The 26,388-nt window shown below is 42.7% G+C and overlaps 1 protein-coding gene across 9 annotated transcripts in view; it reads left to right on the top strand.

Moving 5' to 3' along the window:
- The window catches only part of frmd4a (FERM domain containing 4A), a 98,319-nt gene that overhangs the window by 32,336 nt on the left and 39,595 nt on the right, over nucleotides 1–26,388 (top strand). The window contains exon 1 of one of the 9 annotated variants that reach the window (XM_084933228.1): nucleotides 3,269–3,888. The exons of 2 other annotated variants lie outside the window; for them this stretch is intronic. In XM_084933228.1, coding sequence (XP_084789354.1) covers nucleotides 3,823–3,888 — 66 coding nt within the window. In that variant the 5' untranslated portion in view covers nucleotides 3,269–3,822. Of the gene's footprint in view, nucleotides 1–3,268; nucleotides 3,889–10,601; nucleotides 11,128–17,626; nucleotides 19,123–26,388 lie in introns of those variants that run through there. 6 more of the 9 variants (XM_084933227.1, XM_084933226.1, XM_084933223.1 and 3 more) reach the window with 6 other exon arrangements.

The following is a 26,388-nucleotide window of genomic DNA, read 5'->3' as shown; positions in this document are numbered from 1 at the left end:
TCGGCAGTGGGTAAAGTGGGCTAAGTTTACTGGGGCAGAAAATCCTGGAGCATGACTCAATCCAGTGCCTTCATACAACCAGGCCCTAAAATATGCCTCTGTCGCATTCTGTCTGCTCAGTGCATCCAAGACACACACTTACTCTGTGGCGAGTGGCTTGTGTATAGAACAAGCAAGACAGCGGCTCCAACCAAGGGAGAAAAGGTGTAAGGTGTGTATTATTCTTGTGAATGGCTTCTGATCCCCTCGCATATCAGATGTTCTTTTCATTTTCTCCTCAGATCTTTCAAAGGACATTTTCTGCGGTCTGAGTGTGAATGGGTCCCTTTAAAATCCAAGGTGACTTTCACTGCAGATAGAATGACATAAGATAGTAGCGTGCACCTGCCTCACTCTTCACAGGTATTTCTAGAAATGCTGCAAACACACACACACACAAATACACACAGTCTCACAGACAGACACAGAGCCATTCACTGCATTGTGGAATGACAGATTTGGGTTGCAGAATGACACAGCAAAATTCTCATTACTAACAGCGATGAAGTGAATGATTTAGCAGAATCCTTTGCATCTGCGCTGCCTGTCGTTTATAACCCAGAGAAAAAGAGACAAACTGTCAGCAAAGATATAAAGACAAAAACATTTGCATCATGTAAAAATTTCTGCTAGAGCTTTAATCAGAGAGAAAACGCATCACGCAATGACATTTAACTGGCCAGTCAAACCATATGCGGTCACCACAACAGGCATGCGAGCTTGTAAAGTGCAGTGCTTGGACTTAAATGCCTTCCTGTCCAATGTTAAAGCTGCCAGTAAACTCTTTGGACAGTTAGGTGCAGGCAGGTGCTTAAGAGGCTTTATCAACATGGCTGGAATAGGTGGGCCTACTATTTTTGAATGCTTGTGTGTATACAAACCTCAACTGACTTGGAAGGCTGCCAGGAGTTTGATTAGCACATATCCCTATTTTGCACACCAGGTGGCTATCATGATCAATCAGGCTCACACAGGCGCACGCTCTGTACTCTCGCCTAAAATTAGATTTAAAGAGCAAAACTGTCCTCGGAGCTTTGAGTGTGAAGAAGAATCAGAGAGTCTTGTTAAAGGCCCATTTTGTGATGCACAATCTGAACTGCTGCCACTCTGGTGCTCTTCCTGATTATGGGATTAGTGGGACGGTCAGCTTTCAGGAGGAAACTGATGGTTGCAAAAAAATAATAAACATCTCACTGTTCCAGCTTGATTCATATTAAAGTACAGCATACACTGCAGCTTTTTAGCTAAAGGGGGTGACAAAGCATATAACAGTTAAATATAGTTCAATATGCTTGTTGAAGTAGCTAGTATTTAATTCTACTTTTATATATATGTACCGGTATATGAATATATATGGTAGTCTTTGTGTATCTGTGCATATGATAATCGACGCAAAGCAGTCTTACATTAAACCTTTGTCAGTCGCATGCCAATATGTTCGAGTATACACATTTATTAGTGCCTGTGAGTTTGCAGTTGTGCATGAGGGAACATAATTGGTTTATCCAAAGAGGTGAGGAGATATTCAGCTCTCTGTGAGTCACCTGTCGTAAAAACATTGCACAGAGGATTCATTCCACTGTCTTCATTTATGTTCCCTTAGACACACAGTCTAGATTATACCGAGAAATCTGGGTTTTAACCCTGCTCGTGCCAAGAAGGAGTCACACCGGGACATGCTGTCCTGCGTTGTCTCTCAGTTGGGGGTTAAGCTCTTCTCTAATTATAAATGCTAGGCTAGGCTACCTGCCGCTATCTCTACACTCCTCTTGGCATTCGGACTCCATGAGCTGCCTGCCTCGCAAGTCTTAATGGTCATATACTATCAATCTTCACCACGCTAGCGGATATTTATAATTCATGCAGCATGCAGATGAAAATTAGAGTGATATTTCTAAGTTATTATGGGTGTTACATATTCACAGCAGTCAGCATTAGGAGCTTCAGGAAGGCGGGATGGCCTCCTGAGGGCAACAAAGGACTGATGGATGTGCACTCTTTAACACCCAGTTGTGTGTATTATGGGGTCTGAATGTGTCCTTATATGTGTGTTTATGCTAAACCTCTCTGTCTGGTTTCCTTTTTATTCTTTCCCAGCCCTATTTGTTACTGTTCCCCACCCCTTCCCCTAGACCTCATTTGCAGGGACGTAACAACATCAAATCACAGTGCAAAACTGTGAGTTGCACCCCAGTCCTCTGGACTGCAGAGTTGATGTGAGGACTGATGAGTTCATGAGTTCATGATGACCTCACATCCAAGAGAGTTTAGAGAGCATAGGCCATTGGCATTCTGGGAGTGCATGGATTAGGAAAATAGGGCAGGACGAGGAGGACTGGCTCGAAACATTTTTTGAGAGGGATGTCTGTGACACCCAGTGAGAGATGAAGTAATTGGAGCAGTTAGAAAACGGTTAATTGTGGAGTCAAAAGATGGAGACGATGATGGATGTGACCATCAGCTTAAACGATGCAGGGACATTAATTAATTATTATGTCTGAAACTGGTTGCTTAATTAGTCCTTTGGCTTATTTCCAGACTTTTGTGTTGTTACTATGATCTTCTCCAGCTTCCTGTTGTAGCCTGAATTCTGATAGTAAATGCAGAAAGTCTTCCTCTGTGCACTCACATCCTGTTTGTTGGTCCAGCCCAGCTAAACTCATTTCAGTCTGATCCGGCCTTTCTGTTTTTTCTCTTTCTTGTTAATGAACACAGAATAGTGGTGGTGGGGGGTACATTCCACCGGCTCCCGCCAGAAAAACAGAAACAACCACTCTCCAAGGAGTGTCCCACCAACATCCTCTGTCTCCCCGCTTCCCCTCGCTTCTGCTCTCCCTCCCCTCTTACTGAATTACTGCCCCCTCAGCTATGCACCCTTATTCTCCCCCTCCTGCCTCCAGTCTCCCCCACATACCCTGCCTTCTACAACACCACCCCACCCCTGCTGCAACTGTTACATAAGCTTCCAGTCATAGATCCAGGCCATATCGCTCTTGTTTTCCCCCTTGTGTGTCTATGAGAGCCTCAGCATCCAAGGCCAACCCTTAATGAGGCTACCACAAAGGCCCATTGATGAGAGGCCCAGTGTGAGAGAGGATGACCCCAGCCAAGAGCACCCAGAACTGTGCATCAGCTGCCCCAGGCTCTCCCTCCGCACAAAGACGCCCACTGTGGACAGAGACCTGAAAAGGCGCCGAGAACAAGAAGGGGAGAGAGAAATGTAAAAAGAGGGTAGAGATAAGTCAAACAACTTGGAAAATGTTAGAGCGATATCCAAAAAGTGAGGCAGACATATGACTTTGTCACAAAATAGTTGCCTCTCTGAGTGTCAGTTCTCCCATCAAGCCGTACGCCTCCTCTCATCCTCCTCTATGCATCCTAGCAAGAACAGTGAGACCACCCTCTGCCCTCCCTCTGCCAGGGAGTTGTCAGTGTCTTCATTTCTCTCATGGATCATAACTTAGATGTGACGAGGAGATTTGGGAGCCAAACTTGCTGGAGATAGTCTTGTTTGTTACAGCTGGCCATTTGGGAATCTTGCAGTGGATGGAGAATAAAAGTGAATTGTTGAAAAGTTAAGTTGGACTGTTACTGGCACAACTCCTTGGAAGAATTGGATATTATATAGCTGATATGGCTTTATTACTTTCTTTAAGTTATTTATGAGGATTAATCCCATGAGCGAACTGAATAAAAAGAGAGAAAGAGAATCTTGCTTAAGTATTTTATAGAAAAATCACTTTTTTTCTTTTTTTGTTGCCGTGGTTGTTGATCAGTTGAACGATGACTCTTTCTGCACGACTCGAGGACTTAGAGGTGACCTTGGAACACATGCTTATGGACGTTTTCGTAAGTTTCTCCACAGTTTCTCTTGCTCAACATTGTTTTAACATCTCTTAAAAAAATGCTTTAATATACCCATCTTCTCTGTGTTTTATATGGGTGACCTCTCCAGCGCATAATTTCAGCTGGAGATGGGGGCTGACATATGTTCATGCAACATTCCAGATGCTCTGTTCTTAATTGGTGCTGAAAACACATGCTTATTAACCATCAAATTCTCTGCTTAGGGAGAATTATGGAATAAATTGGCTGACCAGGAATATAACCTGAACTGCTTGGCCTAATATCTGAGTCAACATAAGGTTAGCCCAGGGACTTAAAACTTTGGAAATTTTAACTCAGCGTATGAGGAGCTTTTGTCCAACCAACTCGAAAGTATTAAATGTAGGCAGTGGGCTTACTTTCTGTGGTCTGCATCCTTCATATTTATCTCTCGATAGCTATAAATCTTTTGATTAGCAATGAACGAAATCTCCAAGTAAAGGAATAGGGAATCGAGAATGAGGAAATGGGGGATGAAAAAGGAATGAGAAGTAGATGGAAAGTCTGATGGATGTGATAGGCATGTTTCTGTCGCTTGTGACGCTTGGATAGAGGTAGATTACTCAGATCCCTGTGGTTGCTAAAGCATTTTGGGCTGCTAGAACTGCATCCCACACAGACATTTAGATACAAAAACACATGCAGCTTACGTGGTCTACCTCAGCACACACACACAGACAGACACACTTTGTAAATGTGACATCAGAATCCCTGGTTGCTTTGATCTGCCGGCTGCTGTAATGAGTTTGGTCGTTAAGCTGCTGTTTCCCTTTAACATTGTTTACAGGCACAGGCATCTGTTCAAGGAACTGTAATCTGTCTTCCCTGAGATATATATTCAGTGAGCACTATCAGCATTCAATCCGCTGCCACAGGGCTTCAGTGTCACTGAAATATGCTGGGATTTTTTTTTGTATGCGCGGATCCATCAAACTACTTTGGAGATTTGGTCATTTTCTTTCTGTATATCCAAAGGATGATTTATGACCATGGCAATAAAGATTACTGTTTATGGCCAGAGCAGCATTTGGATTATTCATGCACTGCATGTGGGACGGAAAAATTGGAGTAAGGAAAATGCTTCCTTCCTCTACATTTCCTCTCAACATCCTAATTAGAACGCTTTTTTATTTATTTCTCTAATTGCTGGAAGAGGGTGGAAAACAGAGGGTTATCTGGCCACTTTGCATACTTAAATGAGAAATATTCAAATCGTGTGCACACATTCCAGACTGCTGGCTAGACGTATGCGCATATGGCAATGCATGCATACACACACACTCACAACATGCAGACGTGAGCTACGCAGAAGCCTATTTCAGTGAACCATCAAGTAAGGGAAGGGGGAATTAAGGACTTATATTGGAAGACTTACCAGCAGTAGATGGTGTTATGGATCAGGCCTGTGATACGGTATATAGTCATCCTGGTTGTAAAGTGTGTATTCAATAAGTCTGACTGTGTGTATGTGTGAATTAGGACAGTTAAGCTCAGAGACCAGGATCGTTATAGGAAAATTAAGGATCATTAGAATAATGACAGCAGTTCTCCATCCTCTGGTAGAAAAAGACCTCCAGAGCCCTATCTATGCTGCTCACTGGCTTAGAGCAGCAGTGAAGTGCGCAGCTATATTCAAGGGCTCACTGCTATTTTCATTAGCACAGCTGCACATATGAATGATTTAGGGAAGCTGAGAGGATCCGAGGCAATGAACTTCCTTCACAGCCTCTTTTACTACTAGAAAAGGAGGTCACTATTTTGTTGCCACATTCGCTCGCAGGAAGCTGGATATTTCGGGTCAGCTGTATTCAAGGAGACCACCATCATGGAATTAAAGTGCAAAGTTGTTGTTTTTTTAAATTCAACACTATTAAAATAAGCTCACACATGTGTGCTCCTTTGAAATTTAATGAACCAGTAATGTGATCTGTATCTGCTGATTGGATTTTTTTCTTGTTGCTATGAAATACTGATTTGTGGCATCATATCATCTCACGCCAGAGCTGTTGTGCATTGTGCTGCTGAGCTATGAGGAGAGGAGAGGACACACAGACAGGGAGGCATGGCAACTCCTCTTGCGGAGGATGCCTCGCAATCTAGCACAAAGGCTGACTGTCACATCAGCAACTGAGGCAGCGTGATTAAAAATGCATTCAATCCCTGTGTAGTTTAATTGAATCTCCTCCTTGTGCACCCCACAAACACCTCCCAATCATCTCTTCCAACATCACATCTATGATACAGCCTGCAGGCGGTACTAATCCTTCCATCTCCTACTCTTCCTTAGTCCTACATCCCTTCTCGTCTCCCCCATCCCCCGGTTTCTTCCGAAGGAGAAAGACCTCAGCTGGATGGGACTGCTTCCATCACAGCTGTAATGCACTGCTCTGCTTTTTTTTTTGTGTGTTGTTTTCGTCTCCATCGTCTCCTCTGCTTCCAGCAGCCATAAAGCACTGGTTTATATCTTTGGGAGAGCTATTTGGTCACAAAGGGCCTGTGGTCTCTGAGAGCATTCACTCCGCCAGGAGCACAAACACTGTGACGTACCGATACCAAGCGCTTCCTTGTCACAATGAGAGTTTTGCTACGGAATTATACAACATGCGTGTCTACAGTACATGCATACAAAAAGCCTCTTTATTAGCAAACTATTCTCTTTTGACTGCACTGCTGCAGATGTGTTGATTCAAACATTGGCTATTGACTGAGTGTATTATGTGAGAGTATTCTGTTATGTAATGGGTGTGTTCTCTGACCAGTTCTCTGACCAGTGACAAAATTGTTCAGCTAGTGCGAGCTGACCTCTTTCCCCTTTCTGTTTGCACCTCGTCACTCACTCTCCCGTTTGCTCCCCAGCAATCAATTGTCCTTTAATCTGAAATATTTTGATCTCGATATTGATTGAGATGTGACTTAAGTATCTTTCTTATTAACAAAAAAAAAATCCTGCAAGAAGAACAAAACCAGCATGTGTCAGTCGATCTCTCGTTGTTATTTGAGTCCGTCTTTCTCTACACTGTCTGCATCCTGCAGCCCCAAGCCCATTTGTTACTACTGGAGATATAAATATTTAAAATCTGGACAAAAAGAAGAAGAAGTAAATAATGCCTTGTGTGGGGCTATTTGCAGTTGCAGAATCAGGGGATTGACTCAAAATAAACTACAGTCCCTATTCATGTTAATGGAACAAAAGAAAAAAAAAATGTCCCCCAGTGCAGCAATGGCTCATTGTTGTGTTTTGATAGCTTTTGGGCAACAACAGCTGAGAGAAATAAGCAATATCAGAGTTTGGTTATACTAATATTTGATAGCAGAATCAATTTGTTTTTATTTATGGGGGTCTTGTACGATTTACTGAGTGGAATATATTTACAAGAACAGAGAAACTTCTTTTTTTGAAAGAGATTATTCAAATTTCTTTTGAAAAAGAAGTTTGAAAAGTATAGTAATATAGTCAGCTTCTGCAATCAGATGTATCTCATTTACTTGCCTCGTTAGTCTTTGGCAGCAGGATCATTCAAACAGAATTAAATAAATAAATTTAATAAAAACAACAACAAAATTATCATAAACTCGATCCCATTTTATGTGCAGACGGATAAAACCGATGAGCCATTATCATTCATCCTTCAATTTCCATCATGGTTCAGATTCGGATGTCAGCTGGCCCAGCACACGCTCAGGGTTTCCAGCACACTCGGGTGAATAATTCAGAAGCTTTGAATGCTTTTCTCTGAGGCATATTGCACATCTAGCACCACATTCAAATGTGTTTTTGCCCTGCTAATAGACTGCTGATTGGCCCATTGGAATGATATATTGTAATTCTGTTAAGACATAGATGGCTGGATAATAGCAGTGTATTTGTGGACTGCACTTGGACAAAGATTTTATTAAAGGCCACATTTATCTTCTGTGTTCCTAAGGCTAGAAAGACAGCCGTGACTGCAGTGCTTTGGTGCAAACGCTTTGAACAATAATATTACGGAACAACACCTAAGCAGGTTTGCAGTTTGCACACACACTCTCGCACACACACACACATACAGACAGGTTGAGCAGATGTGTGCTGAGCGACACAGTTTGACCAGGACAACCTGTCCTAGCGTTGCACCAAATCTCTCTGAAACACAAATATGCCCCAGTTTTTACTGTGACTCATATAAAACAATCTCACAGGCGATCCGTTACCTTTCTTAGCATGTAATGGTGTTTCCCGGGTTCTCTTACACAGACACTGCTGAGAAGATGGTAATTGAAGTGGATGCTTCCCTGTGGAGAAGTCATTATGATTGGTTCTGGCCTGATGAAGGGTGGGGAGGCCCCACATTCTGCTCATCTCACTCTCAGGAGATGCAAGGCTGGCATACATGTAGAAGCGCAGATGAAAGCACACAGTGAGCAGCGAATCGGGTTACGCTATCAGGGTGGTACTGTTTAGCTATACAATCGTGTATCTGTTTTGCCTGCGATGATGCTGTAACTCAACCCTTTGTAATTTGTGGTGTCTTGAAACGTAAACAGTCAATCCCCCTCCATTCCGCTTGGGACGGGGAGTCGATCCAACTAGAGGGCATTTCCATAAACACATACTCCCACACACACACGCACACAGATGCACAAACATACAGAGTTGAGGAGCAGGACCATAGGGATGAGTCAGACAGCCGTGGGCAGAGACTGGCTGGGTTATCAGGGTAAATTAATGCATCACAATGCCGGGAGTCTACCATTGGAGAACCATCGCTTCTTATTGTTGCAACTACAAACAAAGACTAAGCAGACACGCACAAAAAAAAGAACAGCAGAAATAAAACCCAGACAATCCAGCTGCTTTGTTTCCCTCATTAGCGTCTCTCAGGCGTAGATTTTCTTTTCTTTCTCTTCCTCTCTCTGCAGTTTTTCTTTTCCTTTTTTGCAAATGTATTAATAGCTGATGGTTCACTTTGAGGACAGCGGGTGCTTGTAAAGCAAAGCTTGTCAGAATCTCCTAGCTTTTTCCTACAAATTTATGTTTTTGCTCTTTATCATGTACACAGGTTTATATTTCATGTATTTTTTTACCGAGCGCAAATCCCGTTTGCTTTACTTTTTTATGTGCTTTATGTGCTTGTTGACTGAAATGGGTCATTGTGCAAGCAGCCCGAGGCATCAAGAATAGTAGCATGTTGTTTTTACTTGTCTTTATTTTTTTCTCCCTCCTGTCAAGAGGAGGGCTTATCACCTTTGTGGATTTGAGGAGTTTATTGCACATTTCAAGCAAAAAATAAATAAATAAATAAAGAAGCAAATAAAAAAAGAAGAGAACAAAAGATCGCAAACCAAACATTAAGTGCTCTATTAGAAGGGTGCATTTTCATCTAACTGTCAAGGGGATGTACAGTACAGGATTGTGTGCATTGTCTCCCCAATCAGCAGCAGAGCTTGAACTGTCATCACGATGTGAATTAATGTCAAGGAAGCACACCACACAGAGTACCAGTCATATTGCAGAGAGGGAGAGAGAAATGAACCAAGTCATTTTGGTTCCTTATCTGTTAGACCTGAATGTCTGCACACCAAGTTTAAAAATAGCCCTCTGATATTTCTCATGTAGGCCACAGTCACTCACACACCGATGCAGGCCAGGGTGATGAATAAATAATGCTTTCTGGGGATTACCACTGCAGATGATTTCCTCCTGTATGCTTGGCTCTTGGCTTTAACACAATGTGTGGGGTATTTTTGTGTGTGTGTTTGTATGTGTGTGACATATATAGTCTCGTGTAACGAAAGCTGTCAGAGATCCTCAATTAAAGAAATGATATGGGAGAAGGAAGAAGTTGGTTAGTTTGCTCATTTTAATCACTTCACTCTAAATTTTTGCTCTGTGATCCAGCATCAGTTCACCTCTTGACTGGGATGACCAAGCTAAATCTTACAGGTTTATATTTCCAGTGTTACTGGTTAGCAATGGTTACCTTGCCTTCTCGAGATGTGCGCAGCTGTGCATGTGTGCATGGATATGTGCATACCTAACAGCTTTGCATATGTGAGCGCGTGTCGATTCACTTTATTTAATCAGCTGACAGCTTAGTATTGATGTGCCGAAGCAAAAAAAGAGCACAGCAGTGAGTGATGATGTACATATGACAAGGTGCAGTAGTAACTCATGATTCCAATAGCTTTAATGGACATGTAAAGACCACAATGGTGGATACAGAGGACTGACTCAGCTGAATGAAGCCGCAGCTAGTCGCAGATCTCTACGGCTGCGGTTTTACCATGATAAAAGGTCTCCGCAAAGGCCAGATCAATACTCCAAACTGTCCACTGCTGTCACAGCTTTGTGGAAAAAACTCTGGCCAATTGCCACAGTTGCCCCCATATAGGCAAAGAACCGAGTGATAATATGATCAATATCTGCATGCATGAGCAACATGCATGCTGGTCTGTGAGGATGCATGCTAGTGAGTGTGTATGTATTCTTCCTTTGTGTTCTATTCCAGACAGTGCAGGGAGAGAAAGCTGGGATGTGGGATTTCGAAGATAATCTCCCTACCAGATGGCAAAACATCCCATATTCCTTTTGAGGTTCCCCACGTGATTCCCTGTAAGGGCTGTGTGGGTGGTGGGGGTATATATGCTCACACACAATAATTATTGAGTCATGTGACACAAGTGCGTATGCTAATAAGAGCTGTAACGTCACATTAATCCAGTGACCTGGTTAAGCCCCTGACTGAAGGAAGTGAGTATGTGAGGAAGGGAGGGGAAGCTGCCAAAGCTGGAGAGGGGAGAAGAGAGGAGAGACAAAGCACACTCCCTCTCCCTCCCATACACTCTTACACACTCATTCACCTCATGAGCGGCAGAGCGGAGTGTAACTGTGTGGAGCAGAATGGGAAGCCTTTTAACACAGAGGGAAACAGAAGCAGAGAGAGGCACATAGGACCCGTGTGGGACTTCTACAGCTACGCTCACATCACACTCTTCCTTCCCTCTAACACCGCCACGCGCAAGCTCGCGTGAACTACGGCTGTCAGGCTGGACGGGACAGCGAGGACACCCACTTCACACTCTCACACACATGCTCTCACACCCACAGACACGTGCACTCTGGAGCGTACTATGGTGGTTCAGGGAGCGGTGACGCCCGGGAGAACCCGCCGGCTGATGCTTAAGCTGCCGGTGGGGACTCTTCGAAGGAACAGTGCAGAGAGGGTAAGAGACAAGCTTCCCTCAGTTAACCTCTTTCACTTTTATCCCTCCTTCTTTGACTTTATGTCTGTTTGACAGTATTTTTTAAGCATCGTTGTGTGTGTAAGTGGGATTTAAAAAAGGTTCTTGACTAATCCAAAGGACTATATTAGATTTGAGTTGGTGCAAGGCAAGTCAAGAGCAAAGCTTTTAATCTCTACAGTGGACAATAGTTCTCTGTGTTTCTCTTCCTGCCAGTCTGAGTCTGTCAATCTTTGTAGTTCTCAGCCTGTCTCTGTCACCGCTAATGCATTCGGCCGTCCTCGGCTTCAAGGTTACAGGGAAGTCTCACAGTGGGAGTGCAGCTCGCTCGTTTGCCTGTCACTGTCAGTGCAATTAAACTCGAGAGATGGGCTTTTATCAAGCAAAGCTTCAACTTCAGCCCAGTTTAAAGCGCTGAATCCTGTGCTGTCCCAGATCGTTTTGTTTTTTTCTTTAAACAGTACAGTTCAGCTCATCTGCAAGGCACCAGAAGCTTGTGTTTACGTGTTTGTGTGTGCGGTGGGTGGAGATTGGTGGCTGGAGATAATAGTTCCCAGCTACATGGAATGTGTGGTGCAAAGTTAACCCTTGTGTCAGTTGTAAAGACACGCTGTAACTTGCCATGTAATTCATATCTTTTGGTGCTCAGCAAAGTCGTTTACTCCTAATTGTCATGTTTTTTTAAGAAATTTAAAAAAAGGTTTGCAGCTGTGCTTTCATTCTGTGATGGGTGTCAGCGTTCTTTCATGCAGTAAATGCACTGGTATTAAGTGAATCACACTTAAGTACAGTGTGTGTTCAGGTGACGTGCGAACCGAACATACAGAGCTTCCAGATTTGCATTCCAACAATCACAATCTGCTTGCATGATGATACTGAAAGGAATTTCATCTTTCTTTTCAGATCTCAGTCTACTCACTCGCTATGAGGTGACTTTGGTCTCATAGATGTGCCTCTTTGAGTGGCTGGGACTCCTAAATGCCACGAGGCCTTTGGAGAATCGCCACTTTCTTTGTGGTTCTTGCTTTCACTGAACAGAGGATATACACCAGCACACGCAAGAAAACACATGCTGTGCACATGCTATCATAAATTAGATGGAAAAGCTTTCATTTTTATGAGCCTAAATATACACACCACCGCTGCATCATCACAGTACATAAAATGCAACCTGGTTTCTTTGTTGATAATAAGCTATACAGTTGAAGTGAAAGAGATCAGAGGCAGGAGCATGTCAGACACTATATTATAGCTATGATGCATTCAAGTTATCATCTTAAGACTCAGTTTGTGTTATTATGTGTTATTAATGCTGGTATTTAAGCTCCTGGGTGGATCGCTTCTGTCTGAATCTATCTGGCATTCGTAACAGTCCTTGATTGAAGGAAATTGAATATTCACTGCCCTTTTCAGAAATGTAATTGCTGCTCGTTGATTGGCTGGAGCCACTAACAGACACCCTCACTCAAATCACCTTAATTAACGGAGAAAAGCAGATTTTCACACACAGTCTCTCCTGATTGAATTCCATTTATCTTCCTTCCATTTTTTTTCCTTAACACCAGCTGTGAGCAGACAGACTGAAGAGGGATTACTTGTTGTGATTTACATAAACTCAGTCACATTTTTGTACTGCCGCACCGGAAAAAATCACTGGCTTGATGTGGGAGGCGGTGACTGCGTCACTTTTTATGAAAAATAGTAATGAGTTAAACAGCGTTTAATATGTCAACAAAAATTATTTTAAATCACCAGACTGTCTGAGTAATTTATCTGTTAAGTGATGACATGTGAACAAGCCGGTTTCTATGCGCGACGCTCTGTAAATGTTGACTGTCTGTTGGTTAATGACTTTTCCTCTCTCCGTGGTCTTACTGAGCCAGTGAAATGATTTCACTTCTATTCACAGCTGCAGCTATGTCCTGCTCTGACTTGTCATGTTAGACAACTCATTCTACTCCATCCACTACTCCACTACGTAAGATGGCTAGAGGGCTAAGGGAAAGAAATCTGCTTATAAGTATGTATATATGACCTGACTAAGCAAGTGAAAGGTTCTAGTGGAAATTTTATTACTGTCAGCTTAAATATAGCTAAAGCATTTTACATACTTGGAACCTAGTTTTTCATGTCCTTCAGCGTCTCTCATTTAAAAAGCACACGTTAATGGCTATGGATCCCCACTGGCTATACACTTTGCTCCAAACCATTCGGGAACTTACTTGAAAGATATTTTAAAGCTTGATCCTACAGGTTTCTTTTCACTTGCAAATTGCAGAGTGAAAACGCACCTTTTCATCTGCGCCCTGTCACTAATCTAATGCAGATGAATCGTGTCACGTCTGCATCAGTAGCTTGTGATGGACGAGTGGCTAATTAGCTATCTTTGTTCCCAGTCAGTATCTATGACATATTAAAAAACAAAAAAAAACATGCCTTGTTAACTGGACTTGATTGTGTTTCGGGTTTTTTCCATTTGTGTTACACGTTTTCTGCATCTTGTTGTCTGTCACATGCGATTGTTGCTTACAGGTCTTTTATATATGACGTCATCCTTCTTCTGCCTCTGTGCATCAGTGTGAACAAAATGGGACAGAAGTACTTATGGTATTTACACCATGATGTTGTGGTGAGAAATTGCACAGTTGGTGTTGACAGCTTTAAAAAAACAGCTTCTTTGAGGGGATATTTTTCAGTTTAGATTACCTCTGTGAGCTGGCTGAATTAGGATTATCTTCCTGCCTTTGTTATCTTGCTATCATGTAAAGCTGCTCAGCTTTTATCTGTGAAATTAAGAACAAAGCCAAACCCAAACAAACAATGAGAAGAGAGGGAGGACTGGCGTGTGTGCCTGTGCGAGTGTTTGTGTGCAATTTCTGATTTTAGGAGATTGAATCGGTCTCCGGGGAAACATGTTGTTGTCGGGAGCACTGCAGGGGAGTGAGGGCATGAAGGTGGGAGGGGGGGATCGCTGTCAAAGAAGGAGAAGTTCACACAAACACATATACACATGTTCAGAACAAACATTCATGAGCTAAAGAGGAATCCAAACAGACAATAACTTGACAGCAGCTGAAAGCTAGAAGCAGCCATGCAAGACTTAAGCAGGAATACTAATCGATCCTTGTTACCTTTAAACATCCTGTCTGGACCAATCACAGAGAAGGTCAGGGCTGGATTCTGGCATTCTTGCTTCTCTTACTTGTTTCCCATCAGACTGATCTAATTGCCGGGACATTAGAGTCAGAATTCATTCAAGGACTTGAATAGTTGACATGGAAACCAAAGGGAAACACAACACCCAAAATATCTGTAATTTGTTTATCATTTCTCTGTGTGTTTGCTAAAAAGTCTGACTTTTGAGCTTTTTGCCCCTACAGCTCTCCTTTCCTTTGCTACAGTATTGATTTCCTGAGATCCCAACATGCCCCCAGGACTGTAGGTGAGAGAGCTGTGGTCAGTCAGTCCAATTAAAGAGACAAAGAGAAGGAGAAAGAGGCGAGAAAAAAAGAAAGAGGTGGGAATAACTAGAGCTAAAGGTTCGTGACGGCCCCTCTTGCACCACACCCTGCTCAGCATGAAAGGGGACCCCCTTTTCTCCCCAAGGCAGCTCAGAATGAAGAATGTTATTGAGCCACTGAAGAAAGGGGGGTTGAACGGGAGACTCCCACCCTCTTCTCCACCCTGTTTCTTTCATTACTCTGGGCTATGATTTTTTTTTTTTTTCATGTCTTTTATTGCCTGTCCAAAATCAACCCGCAGATAGACACATGGCGCAGCTGCATACAAGTTCAAAGTAAATCTGTACAGATCAAACAAGAGATGATCGCCTATGACTGTGAGTGAAGGCTGAGGACAGTAAGGCTGCTGATGATATGCTTTCTCTATGGAGACAGTCTGCTAGCGGGGTAGCTATGGTGAAAGTGGAGTCTTGTGTCCTTTGCCAAAACATTTCCAGTAGATGGATGGGATGGATGTGTGTGTGTGTGTGTGTGTGTGTGTCAGTCGGTCTAACTATGTGTTCCCATCATCTGCCACATGCATGCAGAGCTCAGTAAGATTTCTTCATTATATCTGCTTCTCTATTCACAGAAATGACAATCATCTCAAGACAGAGAGTGGAGAAAAATTCAATTCAGGTTTATTTTTGTATTTTTTGTTACCTCAGGTCCTTTTTTACACCGAAAGATAAAGACATTTAACTGATATAGGAAGAAACACAATAATGTTCTTTAGGCAAGCACTGAAGAAAGACAAAGATGATCGTGGGCTGATGGGAAAAAACTCCATCTCCCACAAAACAGGATGTGGAGACCCCTGAAATGTTCCTTAAATATCCCAGCACAATCTGTGCCCTTTGTTAGACAGAGATAACACGTCTCAGTGAGAACCGAGGCATGTCTGTGACTCACTCATATGAAGGGGTTTATTCATAGTTTGCATGTGTGTGTGAGTCTGTGTGTGAATCATTGTACGGCATATTAAGAAATCTAGAGAGTTGAGGGGGGACAGGCATTTTCTTAAAGTGGCAGACTTTTTTTGGCAGATGTTTGAATTGTGTGTGTGTGTGTGTGTGTGTGTGTGTGTGTGTGTGTGTGTGTGTGTGTGTGTGTGTGTGTGTGTGTGTGTGTGTGTGTGGCGTGTGGGAGTAACAAAGAAAGATGGAGCAGGAAAGGGTTAGAAAGTAGGAGAGAGTGGCAGGCTCTTGGTTTCCCGTGGGTGTGCTGCAGTAACATAGTAATCCTCATTAATATTTATCTGCCAGGCAAAGTGGAGACAATGATTAGCTTGAGAGAGATAGGTAGAAAGAGCGAGAGTGTATGTGTGCGTGCATGTGCGTGAACACCCTTTAATGCATGTGTGTATGGTATTTAGAGCATATAACACATGAACTAGGTCAACGTCTATACTTAAGAGAGTATAAAAGTCCCAATACTTCAAAGGCTTATATCATGTCATCACTGGGTGTTTTTCATTGCACAAATGCTCAGTAAACAATATTTTTATTTAATTTATTCCAAACACCCACAGGACTAGTGAAACTAAAGCTCACAGCATGCACTCTTTCACTCTCACAGACGCAGACATATAGAAGCTCATTGCATTCATCCGTCTCTCGGGCCAGATTACTTTATGTTATTGATTTTTCTGCTTGCACCTCTAATGTGATCACATTAAGCAAGACTGATCAGAATTGAATTCCTGGTTGGGTCTATATGGATGTGTCACTTACGAGCTCTGTTGCAATGACATCGATCTGTGTGTCTTTGTATGTTGGGGAAAAAAAAAAGAAAAATCCAAAGCAATCTAGACCCATGCAAGTCACGTGTCGGGTTCATTGTTGCATAAAGTGTTTCAACGTGTCAGTGTCAGGTGCACTTTTTGCTCTCCCGCGCACAGCTCGTTTAAGGTATTTGTGTGCCAGAGAGCCTCAGCTGAGAATCTGCTTGTGAATTTATAGTTTTGGTGACCCATTTCCCTCCACTCCTCTCTCTTTCACTCGCTCTTTCTGCCTTGCCTCCACTCTAGTGTAACACGCCTGAGTGAAAATCAGAGAGCAGAAGGAAGACTGAGAGATATGAGAGACGAGAGATGAGAGAGGCCAAAAGAGATGGAGAAACAGGAGAAAGTAAAGAGGCCAGACATGTATACATGAGGAGCAGACAGATGATTTCCCCGTGTCTTATGTAGATTTTCTCACTAGTTAACTGTCAATTCAATTTGTCCATCACAGTTCTGAATGTAAAAAAGTCTCTTTTCCACTCCGTCTTCTTACTTTGTGGATAGCCGCCCAGCTGACACTGTTGGCCGTGTCTGTTTACATCACAGTGGCTGTCTGACCTTTCCCAGGATTCAGCAGGACACAGCAAACACATGGAATCATGGGAACAGCGCATACTCATACCCAGCCTCCCTCTTCTCTCCTCACCGAAACAAATATTTACACCCCCTTGTAAGTTACAGTCACTGTGAGATGAGCGTCTCCAGTCAGTTTGGAAAATTCACACTGCACAAATACCACACATTCCTCATGAGTTTCTCAAGACACCACTGAGAGGACAACGTCAAACCCTGAGATAGAAGTATGGGAAATGATTGCTGTGGAAGCAGAGGTATTCTGGAGCTTATGGTTGGTGTAAATGTAAGCTGATTGTTAGAAGTTTACTTATATTATGTTCTGAACCCGATGTACACCACAACAGCCTCCCACTCATATGTTTGTGGTTTCTTTAAGTCATACAATAATTTGTATGCACACAAAGTCTCACACACAAGCACACTATCTCAGCAGTACAGAAATGACCCTCGCATCAATAAGCCTCGCAATGAATCAGAGCGGGCTACGAAAGGCCATTTAATCCACCACCACCCCCCCCCCCACACACACACACACACACACACACACACAGTCAGATTGGTGGTTTGGTAGAAAAGGCAAAGAATTACTGTACTGTACAGAGTTATTGAATTTTTATATCGATCAAGTCTCTGAGGAGAGACTGTGACGAAAGTAGGAAAAATGAAAGCATTTGGCCGTACAAAACCAGCAGACGTTATTTTTAAATAGCACAACTGCCATAAATAAAATTCTCTGTAACCAGTCGTGATCTGCAGGAGGCAAAAAAAATGTGTGTGTTTGATTTTAGAGTTACTTTAACATTTCTATCAAACATAACATAGTGAGCATTTCTCATACAAGCTGTAGTGTTTTAGTAGTGCTGTTAAACCAGAATTTATAACAGACTGGCAAGGATTTACACACAGGCACTGCTTGCTTGGCAGAGATTATATATGGGGTTTGTATTGCCTCCATGTGGCCATTTTTGCAAATGGATGTATGCAAGCAAGTGTAAGATTCATTGTGGATTTCTGACTCAAATAAACAACTTAGTTTGACGTAATGAATTATATTCAGTCTTTTTTTTTTTCACAAGATAATGAGTTGGCGAAGACTAGCAGACGGTTGGAGCAGGCATAATTTTTCTTTTTTCAAAGCTTAGATAGGTCAGACCAGGATACTCCAGCCTGGGAAAACTGGCTTGGGGGAAAAATATGTCCTTTTTTAAAAACATTCTGGCAAAAATCCAAGTGACCAGATGTCAGTGTTACTGTGATTCATTCTACTGTATCGTGCTTGCAGTTATCCTTGTATAACATGTGTGCCAGTCTTCTTTTCCTTCAAAAACATACACTTAGTGTTCAGCCTGAACAGGTGTTTGAAAGGAATGGACTTACCACAGAAACATACCTCTTTCCTTGAAAACCGAGACAGTGAGAGAGAAAGTGAGAGGACTGGTTTCCCTCAGTGTGTGCTGCAGTATTCGAGTGCATATCGCTTTAAAAACAACCTCCAGTCGGGTAGACTAAGAGACCGGCTGCATTTCCTAAGTGGGAATGTTTGTGTTTGTGACGCTGAGAGCAACGGACAGAGGGTGCTTTGCTTCAGTGGGAAGAAAAGGGACAGGAAGAGAGGAGGACCAGGAGAGAAGGAGTCAGCAGGGAACACTAGCTGTGTGGGACTGGGGCAGAAGGACTAGCAGGGTTTGACCTTGAGGAGGCATCACTCCAGTGAATCCCAGAGAGGCAAGTGGCCCTAGAGGGACAAGAGAGGAGACAGACACGGGGGTTAACCTGTCTCTCTCAGGCTTACCTCTAGAAATGACTCATGTGTTATCTACTGGATCTAAGTGGCATCAAGAGGACAATAAAGGCTAATCATACCATCTCATTGCCACTACCTGTGGATGTCCCTTTGATATAAACTCATATTGCTGTGTATTCGTCTGGTGGCAAAGTAGTTAGTTAGGGATGGAGGCTGTCTTGTTGGGTTTAGATGAGGTGGTCTGTACTCGACAGGGCTTGCTATGGACTCTCACCTCCACAGCCATCCGGCGGATTCGCGTGCATGCCAGGAACCTTCCTGGGCCTCTGCATCTATTGCACACACACAGGTGTGTTTCAAGGCCGCTTTATCAGGTAGGATTCACCTCCAATACACACAAAACGTAAACATTTAAAAAAAAGAAAGAAAGAAAGAAAGAAAGAAAGAAAGAAAAAGTATATATATCATCAGATAGATTTCTATGCACATTCATCTCAGTAGGCATTTTGCACTACATTTTATCCCAAATAATTGTGCACCTGTTAAGGCATACTTGCGTTTACATGCTGCCCTCCCGTGTAATAAGGAGCTGTTATTAATGAAGGATTCTGCACTTGTGCGTCAAGGGCTTGAGGCAGAAGAAGAAAGACAAGTAGGGAACAGATGATGTACTCTAGAGCCAGGTATGTCCTCCTGACAAAGGCTGGAGCCAGAGACAGGGCAGGGTTAAACTTGACTGATTTGTTTCATTAAGCTTGAAGGACAGAACTTGGTTGGATGTCATGGCTATGTTCCTGCTAGGTTTATGTACTGAATAGAACTTTTTTTCACTTAGCCATGCCTGTGTATAGTGTTCTTTTGTTTTTGTTGTGCTCGGCATACACAACAGGAAGTTACGTTGCCAAGGTTAGTATTAAAGAGGTGGTAACTAAGCTGTTAAGCTGGTAAGTGTTTCTATGGGCATCTAAAAGGGGGATGCTTGCACACAAAAACACACACATAGAGGCTATTTTGTAAGCTGTCTGGTCTCTCTGTCTCCCTTGCCTCACATTTCACTCCCTGCTAACTTTGTGTTCTCTAAATGTGTCAATTTGCTTTAATAATGCAAGCCCTTTCTCTAGTCTGCATTATTTTATTTGTGTAAAAGCAGCAGCTTCTTTTGTGCCTTGTGCCTGTCTAGCTGTGATTCAGCAAAAAGCTTGATCAGTATTCACGTCACCATGTCTGAATTGATGCACAGGGCTTTCATGGACCCATTAGTATTCCCCAAGCATCTCACCTGGCCTGTATGCAGCTGGTACCACCAGGACAAACCCAACAGACTCACCAGGCCTGTAGCTAAATGATAAGAAACACACTGCATAGCAAAAACTCATCAGCGCATACATGCACACAAAGATAAACATACACAGCATGCGCGTTTTCCTGCCTTTTTTCTCCAATTCCCTTTTTATTCTCAAGAGGAGAATAATCTGGATTGTTATTCTAACTTTTGTCTTCAAATGCGGTTTTATGTAGCTCCTCGGTTTAAGCATCCTGAGGGAGGGTAACACAATCAGAGGAAGCTGAAACAAGGCCTCCCTAAGTCTAACCCATCCTTAACAACCCCATCCTGGTCCACACTAAGGCACCTTTCAGGAGGGGCTCTTTTAATGCTCCCTAAACATCCAGAAGTCCTTTCAACAATATTTCCCCTGGCCTGGAAAAGTGGTACAGTCCAAGGTGGAGCAGTTAATAGCGGTGGGAGTTTCAATAGCAGAGAAGGAGGGGTCAGTGTGTCAGACTGTGGGATGGGGATATCCCTGGCTCACTGCCGCCCTGCCTGGCTTCCTCTATTACTGTTAATGAGATACCCAGCCTCACACAACTGGCACACACACAATAGGAGAGAGAGGGGAAAAGAAAGAAAGAGAGCCGGAATGATAGACACAGACAAGGCCTTAACTCCCACCAACCTGTTTTCACTTTCTGCACTTCTTTTCCATCTTTTTTTCTTCGCTTGAACTGGAAAACATTTCCAGTCGTGGCTCTAACCTGTCCCAGGACCATGCCGTGCCTTGTTTTACTCTCAAACTTTCTTTTTAAAAATTTGTTCCTACTTAAAATTCAACTGCTTTTCCTTTCAGCTCTTTCTCTCTGCAGTCATTTCAACTGTGACCAGTGAAGGCTTGCATCACCAGCAGTCCAGTATGCTCAATCCATGTGGGAATACTGTGCGTCAAGGTGATGATTTTGCACCAACGTCGCTCTGCGTGTTGTGCGGATCATCGCCCCGTGCGATGGAGCCGTAGCGCTGCATTAACCAGCAGACGGCATTTATGAAATGTTGTTTGCTCACACAGACGTACACTTATTTCTCTTGTGAGCTGTGTGTTCACACTTCCATACATCAGGCTGAGTAATATTGACTCAACAGCCTCCAGTCACACATTTTCCTCTGGTGATGTGACCCCTTAAACAGGGTTAGTACCAACAGGGCAGCGCTCGGCTGTGCTGCGTTACAGTGTCTCAGGGTATTTGTTTGTCATTTCTCGTGCTGCTTCCAATTTGCATCAATTTCAGCTGTGCACATCGTGCCTTTTCTTTTTTTCATTTATATCCTACCAACCCCCTTCTTATCATCCCACCCCATCCCGAAGGCAGGATATCCTGCGCAGGGAAGACGCAACAGTAAAGACTATAGCAAACGCAGGTGGTCGGACTTCCCCTGAGCTGCAAGATTTGTTGATTTGTTTCTTGTTTTGTTTTTTTCTTTTAATCAACCTGTAGTCAGTGTAATACAACTCACAAAAATTACTCCAAGCCATCATTTTATTCATAACAATCTGAAGTGACTTGTTTAGCAAGCGTGTTCGGCATCCCCGTGGAGCTTTTTAGACTTGACAAGATAAACATCCTAGATAGACTCAGTTTGCTTCCTGTTACAGCTCTTGCTAATAACAATGCTGACAGGAAACTGGTTCTCCTACATGACAAATAAACTTTGATCCAAGCTGTTTCCTAGCAACACAATACCACTGAAACATTTTATGCATATTTAAGATTGCACGCATAAGGTATATTCGTTGTAACTCTTATGGTGCATTAGCTCATAGGCTCTCCTTCCTCATATTTTACACTGAAATCCAAGCCAGTTTACTCCCACCAAACTCATCTGGTGCCGTTTCCTGTGAGAAAATGTATTGGATGTATTCCTTTCCCACTGAGTGGTCCCAGTACTTTATGATACGAACCAGAGACGCAGCAACGGCACCCTAAGATATAGGATACACAATCCTTCTTCTGTCTTAGACTTGGTTCATTTGTATCTGTCCAGTTACTGCTTTTGTTTGTGGACTTTTGGCTCTCAGTCAAAGTACAGTGTTGGGAAGAATCCACTGTGATTGCCAGCAGCTCCCCTGAATTAGGTCACGATTGTAATCAGCCTACTTTGTGAAGTCTCTCTTACGCTCATGTTCAATTTATCGTCAATTTGTAAAGTGTTCTACTGAAACAGATGTCGGTAAATAACCTTATGACAGGCAGGCAAATGTCCAGAATCCGAAATCTCTGTGTCCTTGCTTATTCCCAACGTTATCCCATTTTCCAGCCAAGTAATTATTGGATAGAGGATGAAGTTAAACTTGTGACTTCCTGCTGAAGAATTCTGATCGCTAGGGCTGTCTGGCAGCAGTCTTTGTTCTCATTGCCAAAGTCAGGATCTGTATGTGAGAAAATCTTTTCCCACAACCGGCAGAAAGGGTTCGTGGATGGGAAGGCCAGAATCGACATTGTACCAAAGTTTTCCAGTACTTTGTTTATTTACTTGTAATTTTCTAATTTGTTGGCAACTAGCTGGAGGCGTGTTTGTGTTTGATATCCCTGCATCGACGCACACACATGCACACACATGCACACACAAATACCCCTCTGTAGATTGTGTTGGTGGTTCAAGCCGTTTACAGTGTATCCCTGGGGATTAGGACTTATTTGCATAGATCGTCTGGAAAACATTTCCACTGCTCCATTCCCAGGTTTATCAAATACCCAGTGTGTGAGTGTAAATGGATGTGTGAAAGAGGAAGAGGAAAAAGCAGAGGAGAGCGAAGCTTGTCGTTGTTTGATCATGTTTGAAGCAAGAAAAATTCTTCTGAACTGATTCATCAGGAGTTGAACTCTAAGTTATAATTTCACTCAGTAAATCATAATTCACGATCAAAGACTGAATCGTTGTCCGCATTTTGTTGCTTTAAAGTTGTTTGACGAGGCTTCTTATGATCTGCAACCCTGTTACATGTTAAATATTTAAAGCACAACACCCTTCTCCAATTTAATTCTCCATGTGCAATATTATCATTTAGCAGCTATCAACCGTGCCAGACTATAATTTCTCCGGTGATGTAAAAATATATCAGAGTCCTTCACAGGATGGCCTCTCACTTTTAATTAATTACAGGCACATGCATGGGCGCACACTGACATCTTCACACATGCTGTACAGTATTAGAAGGGCTAATCTGATTTCTCTGGTTTAAGGCACCATATTGGATATGAACAGGATGGTAGTCATACTTTTTTTAAAGGAAAACCATCCATCGTTGGTGCGTGAAAAAGACTGTCTGATTTTAAATAACTTTGCCAGGCATCAGTTACCATGTTGGAGACTATTTGGATGTTGAACATGTTTGCAGTATCTGGTCAGTGTTTTATTGGGCCAAGGCTGAGAAGCCTGCTCGATAAAGCTGGAGGGTATCCCTTTAAATCCTCTCAGTGTGTCTGAATCGTGGCCAGAACGGACATGATATAAGGTTTTTGGAGGTGGTCCTCTTCCAGCGAATGAAGAGATTGGTTTAAATGCGACATTAGTGTTGGGGATGTAAGAGCTTATAATGTTTTAAGTTCAAAGGTTAGGGCCACAGTATAGAATGGTAATCCCGGAGGATTACTACGAGAATCTGGTAAATATCTGGGGAAATCCCTCTCAGGGACTCTCAGATCCTCTGTTTGTACGGATATTATACCCTCTAACAGTGAGTCCACATGTGTTTACTGAAAAGAGGTTTAGAGTTTTGCATGCGTATTAAACTGTAGAGATGAGAGAAATATCAACATTTGCCTGAGCCAAAACATTCAGATCTGACAAGTTAGTGTATTGCCCCAAACAGTAACTATCTGCTGGGGTGGTCCACCAAGACCGCTATACATTTCTGAGGTTTTTGCCTGTTTGCATTTGCAGTTAGCAGGAACACTTACATGAAGTATTGTTGCTACATGGTTGGCATAGCAACAACTAGACCACATTCACAACAAGCTGGAAGGTGCCATGATTGGATCTTTTGTAATAATAATAGACTTGGGGGAAAAAAGACATGCAGCTGAAAGCACCCAAATGTGCTATTTTAAGTTATATAACGTAACATTACAAGTGATTATTTTCTTTTTGCATTGTTAAGTATACAATGATTCACTAACAAGAGGCAGAGGCTCCTGGAGCCGTTGATGAAATTAGAATTCGACTAATGAATCATTTGTGCAGCATGTTACCAGTCTGTGGTAACATGCTTTCATTAAGCCATGATTGTTGTGGTTTTCTATCATCTTATTATTAATGTTAGTTAATCTTCTTCATTTTCTCTCTAAATTGCTTCACTGTGTCTGAATGTCTCAAGCAGCTGAGTAGGAATTTTAGCAGTTATTATATATGCAGTTGCAAGCACCACACAAATCAACACATGTACAACTACATGTGTACAGTAAGGACTATGTCTATGCTGAAGGAGGAGCTAACGAAAGACCTCAAAAAATGTTTCCAAGAACTTTGATGGTTCCTAGTTCCTCTAAACAAAAAGTAGAGACTGTAGAGACATGAAATGGTTCCTCCAGTCCAAAGTAGCTCATTGTGCCCCTGAATGAGAGTGAATGCATATACATCCACAGCTTAGATTTTAGGAATGGTAAGCTTTGTTGAGGTTCTATACCACAGCCGTTTTTTTTAATCAGGTGCTTTCAAAAGAAAGAAAAGGCTTTCCAAACCTTCAAACTGAGAATTTCCTTGAGGCAAAGTGGACAAATGGATAACCTTCAATATCTTTACTGTGACGGGATTCCCTTTGGACGACAGGAATTGCACCCACATCCATATATATATATATTTATATATTTATACACTACACACACCTGTGCACAGACCACACACAAATGCCTAAGGGCTCTCCCTGCAGATGAGCTGGGTCATTTTTCACTACCCTACCTCAGAGGAATCAAGTGTGTCGTAATGGAGCTTAGTCACAATGAACCAAAGTTATGGATTGATAAATCCCAGCTATAGAGCACAGTTCAAACTGACTACACAGGCTGCAGGACGGGACTTGTGGAGGGGCCGATAACTCTTTTTCATTCCCCTTTTTTTCATTATAATACCTCAAAATAGATCCTGAAGCAAGATGAAGAAATGTCCTAGGCTGCACCCTGTTCAGCCCATAACTTCATAGCTTTCAGCTTTTTCTATATGTTGTGTCGATTTCTCTGCCCGGCTCATCTCTCATGTATTCTCCTTTTTTCTCCAATCTGTCTTCCTTAACCCTTTTCAGCCTTTTTCCTTGCCAATTCCCTGTGAACGCGAGCTGGAACAGTGAAGGTGCAGATGTGTGAAATTATGAGTACATACTGGCTTGGTAGAGCAAAGGGTTCACTTGTCTTTTTCATCAGGCATCATGACACTGTCATCAGTTGCACTGAATCACTTGAAGCCTTTATTGCGTGCCTTTTTGCTGCACACTTGTACACCACAGTCATACCTATTTTTGTTACAATGTCTGACCATTGTGTGACAGTGCCTCCTCCTTTAAGTGCCCTACATTTCTGGCACAGGACTGAGTGACAGACAAGGCTAGATCTCCTAGAACGTTGCCATGGCAACTTTTGTTTGCATCTTACTTTGGCAAGCACGGAGCAGTGAGGCTGGTCAAACATTTATGTGCACGCGAGAGTGTGTGTGCATGTGTGCGTGTGTGCACTTGACACTGCAGGATGTTTCCATGCACTCAGCTAAAGAAGTGGGTGGTTTGAAAATCTCTGAAGTATCATGAGGATGGAAGCTCACCAAGCTCCTGTAAAGCCAGTGCTTTGAATGGTGTTGTTCTTTGGCTGTTTCCCTAATTAGCCTAGAGGGTCTTTGGACCTGGAGGACACACACGCACACACACACACACACACACACACACACACACACACACACACACACCAGGCAAAATCAGCAAGGCACAGAGAGGATTTAGGCACCTTTTGCCCCAAAATCTCCCCTGCTGTTTCTGGTCTCAGGGTACATGTTTAATAGGCTAGTAGAATACATTAGGACACAAACACACGCACACACACACACACAAATAGAACTTGCAGACAGCACTGTTTAATATTCAGCTTGCTAAATGATTAGCGTGTTTGGTATTCCATCTTGTCACAGTGCAGGGAATAGAGGCCACATGGGTTCAACTGCTCTGCAGCACTCAGTGCCCTTGAGTTTACGCCACGAGGGCACACACAAACATGCGGGGTTTTCCTTTTTTTTGGTTTTTGCTTATGGGACACCAAACAAAAGCCAAAAAAGCAAAGATAAAAAGAGCTCTACAAGGAAGGCTCATTGATCAGCAAAATTCAGTGGG

Source organism: Perissodus microlepis, chromosome 7 (genome assembly GCF_051167445.1).
Source record: "Perissodus microlepis isolate ML-2025 ecotype Zambia chromosome 7, ASM5116744v1, whole genome shotgun sequence".
NCBI classification, from domain to species: Eukaryota; Metazoa; Chordata; class Actinopteri; order Cichliformes; family Cichlidae; genus Perissodus; species Perissodus microlepis.
This window is presented reverse-complemented; position numbering and strand designations above follow the sequence as displayed.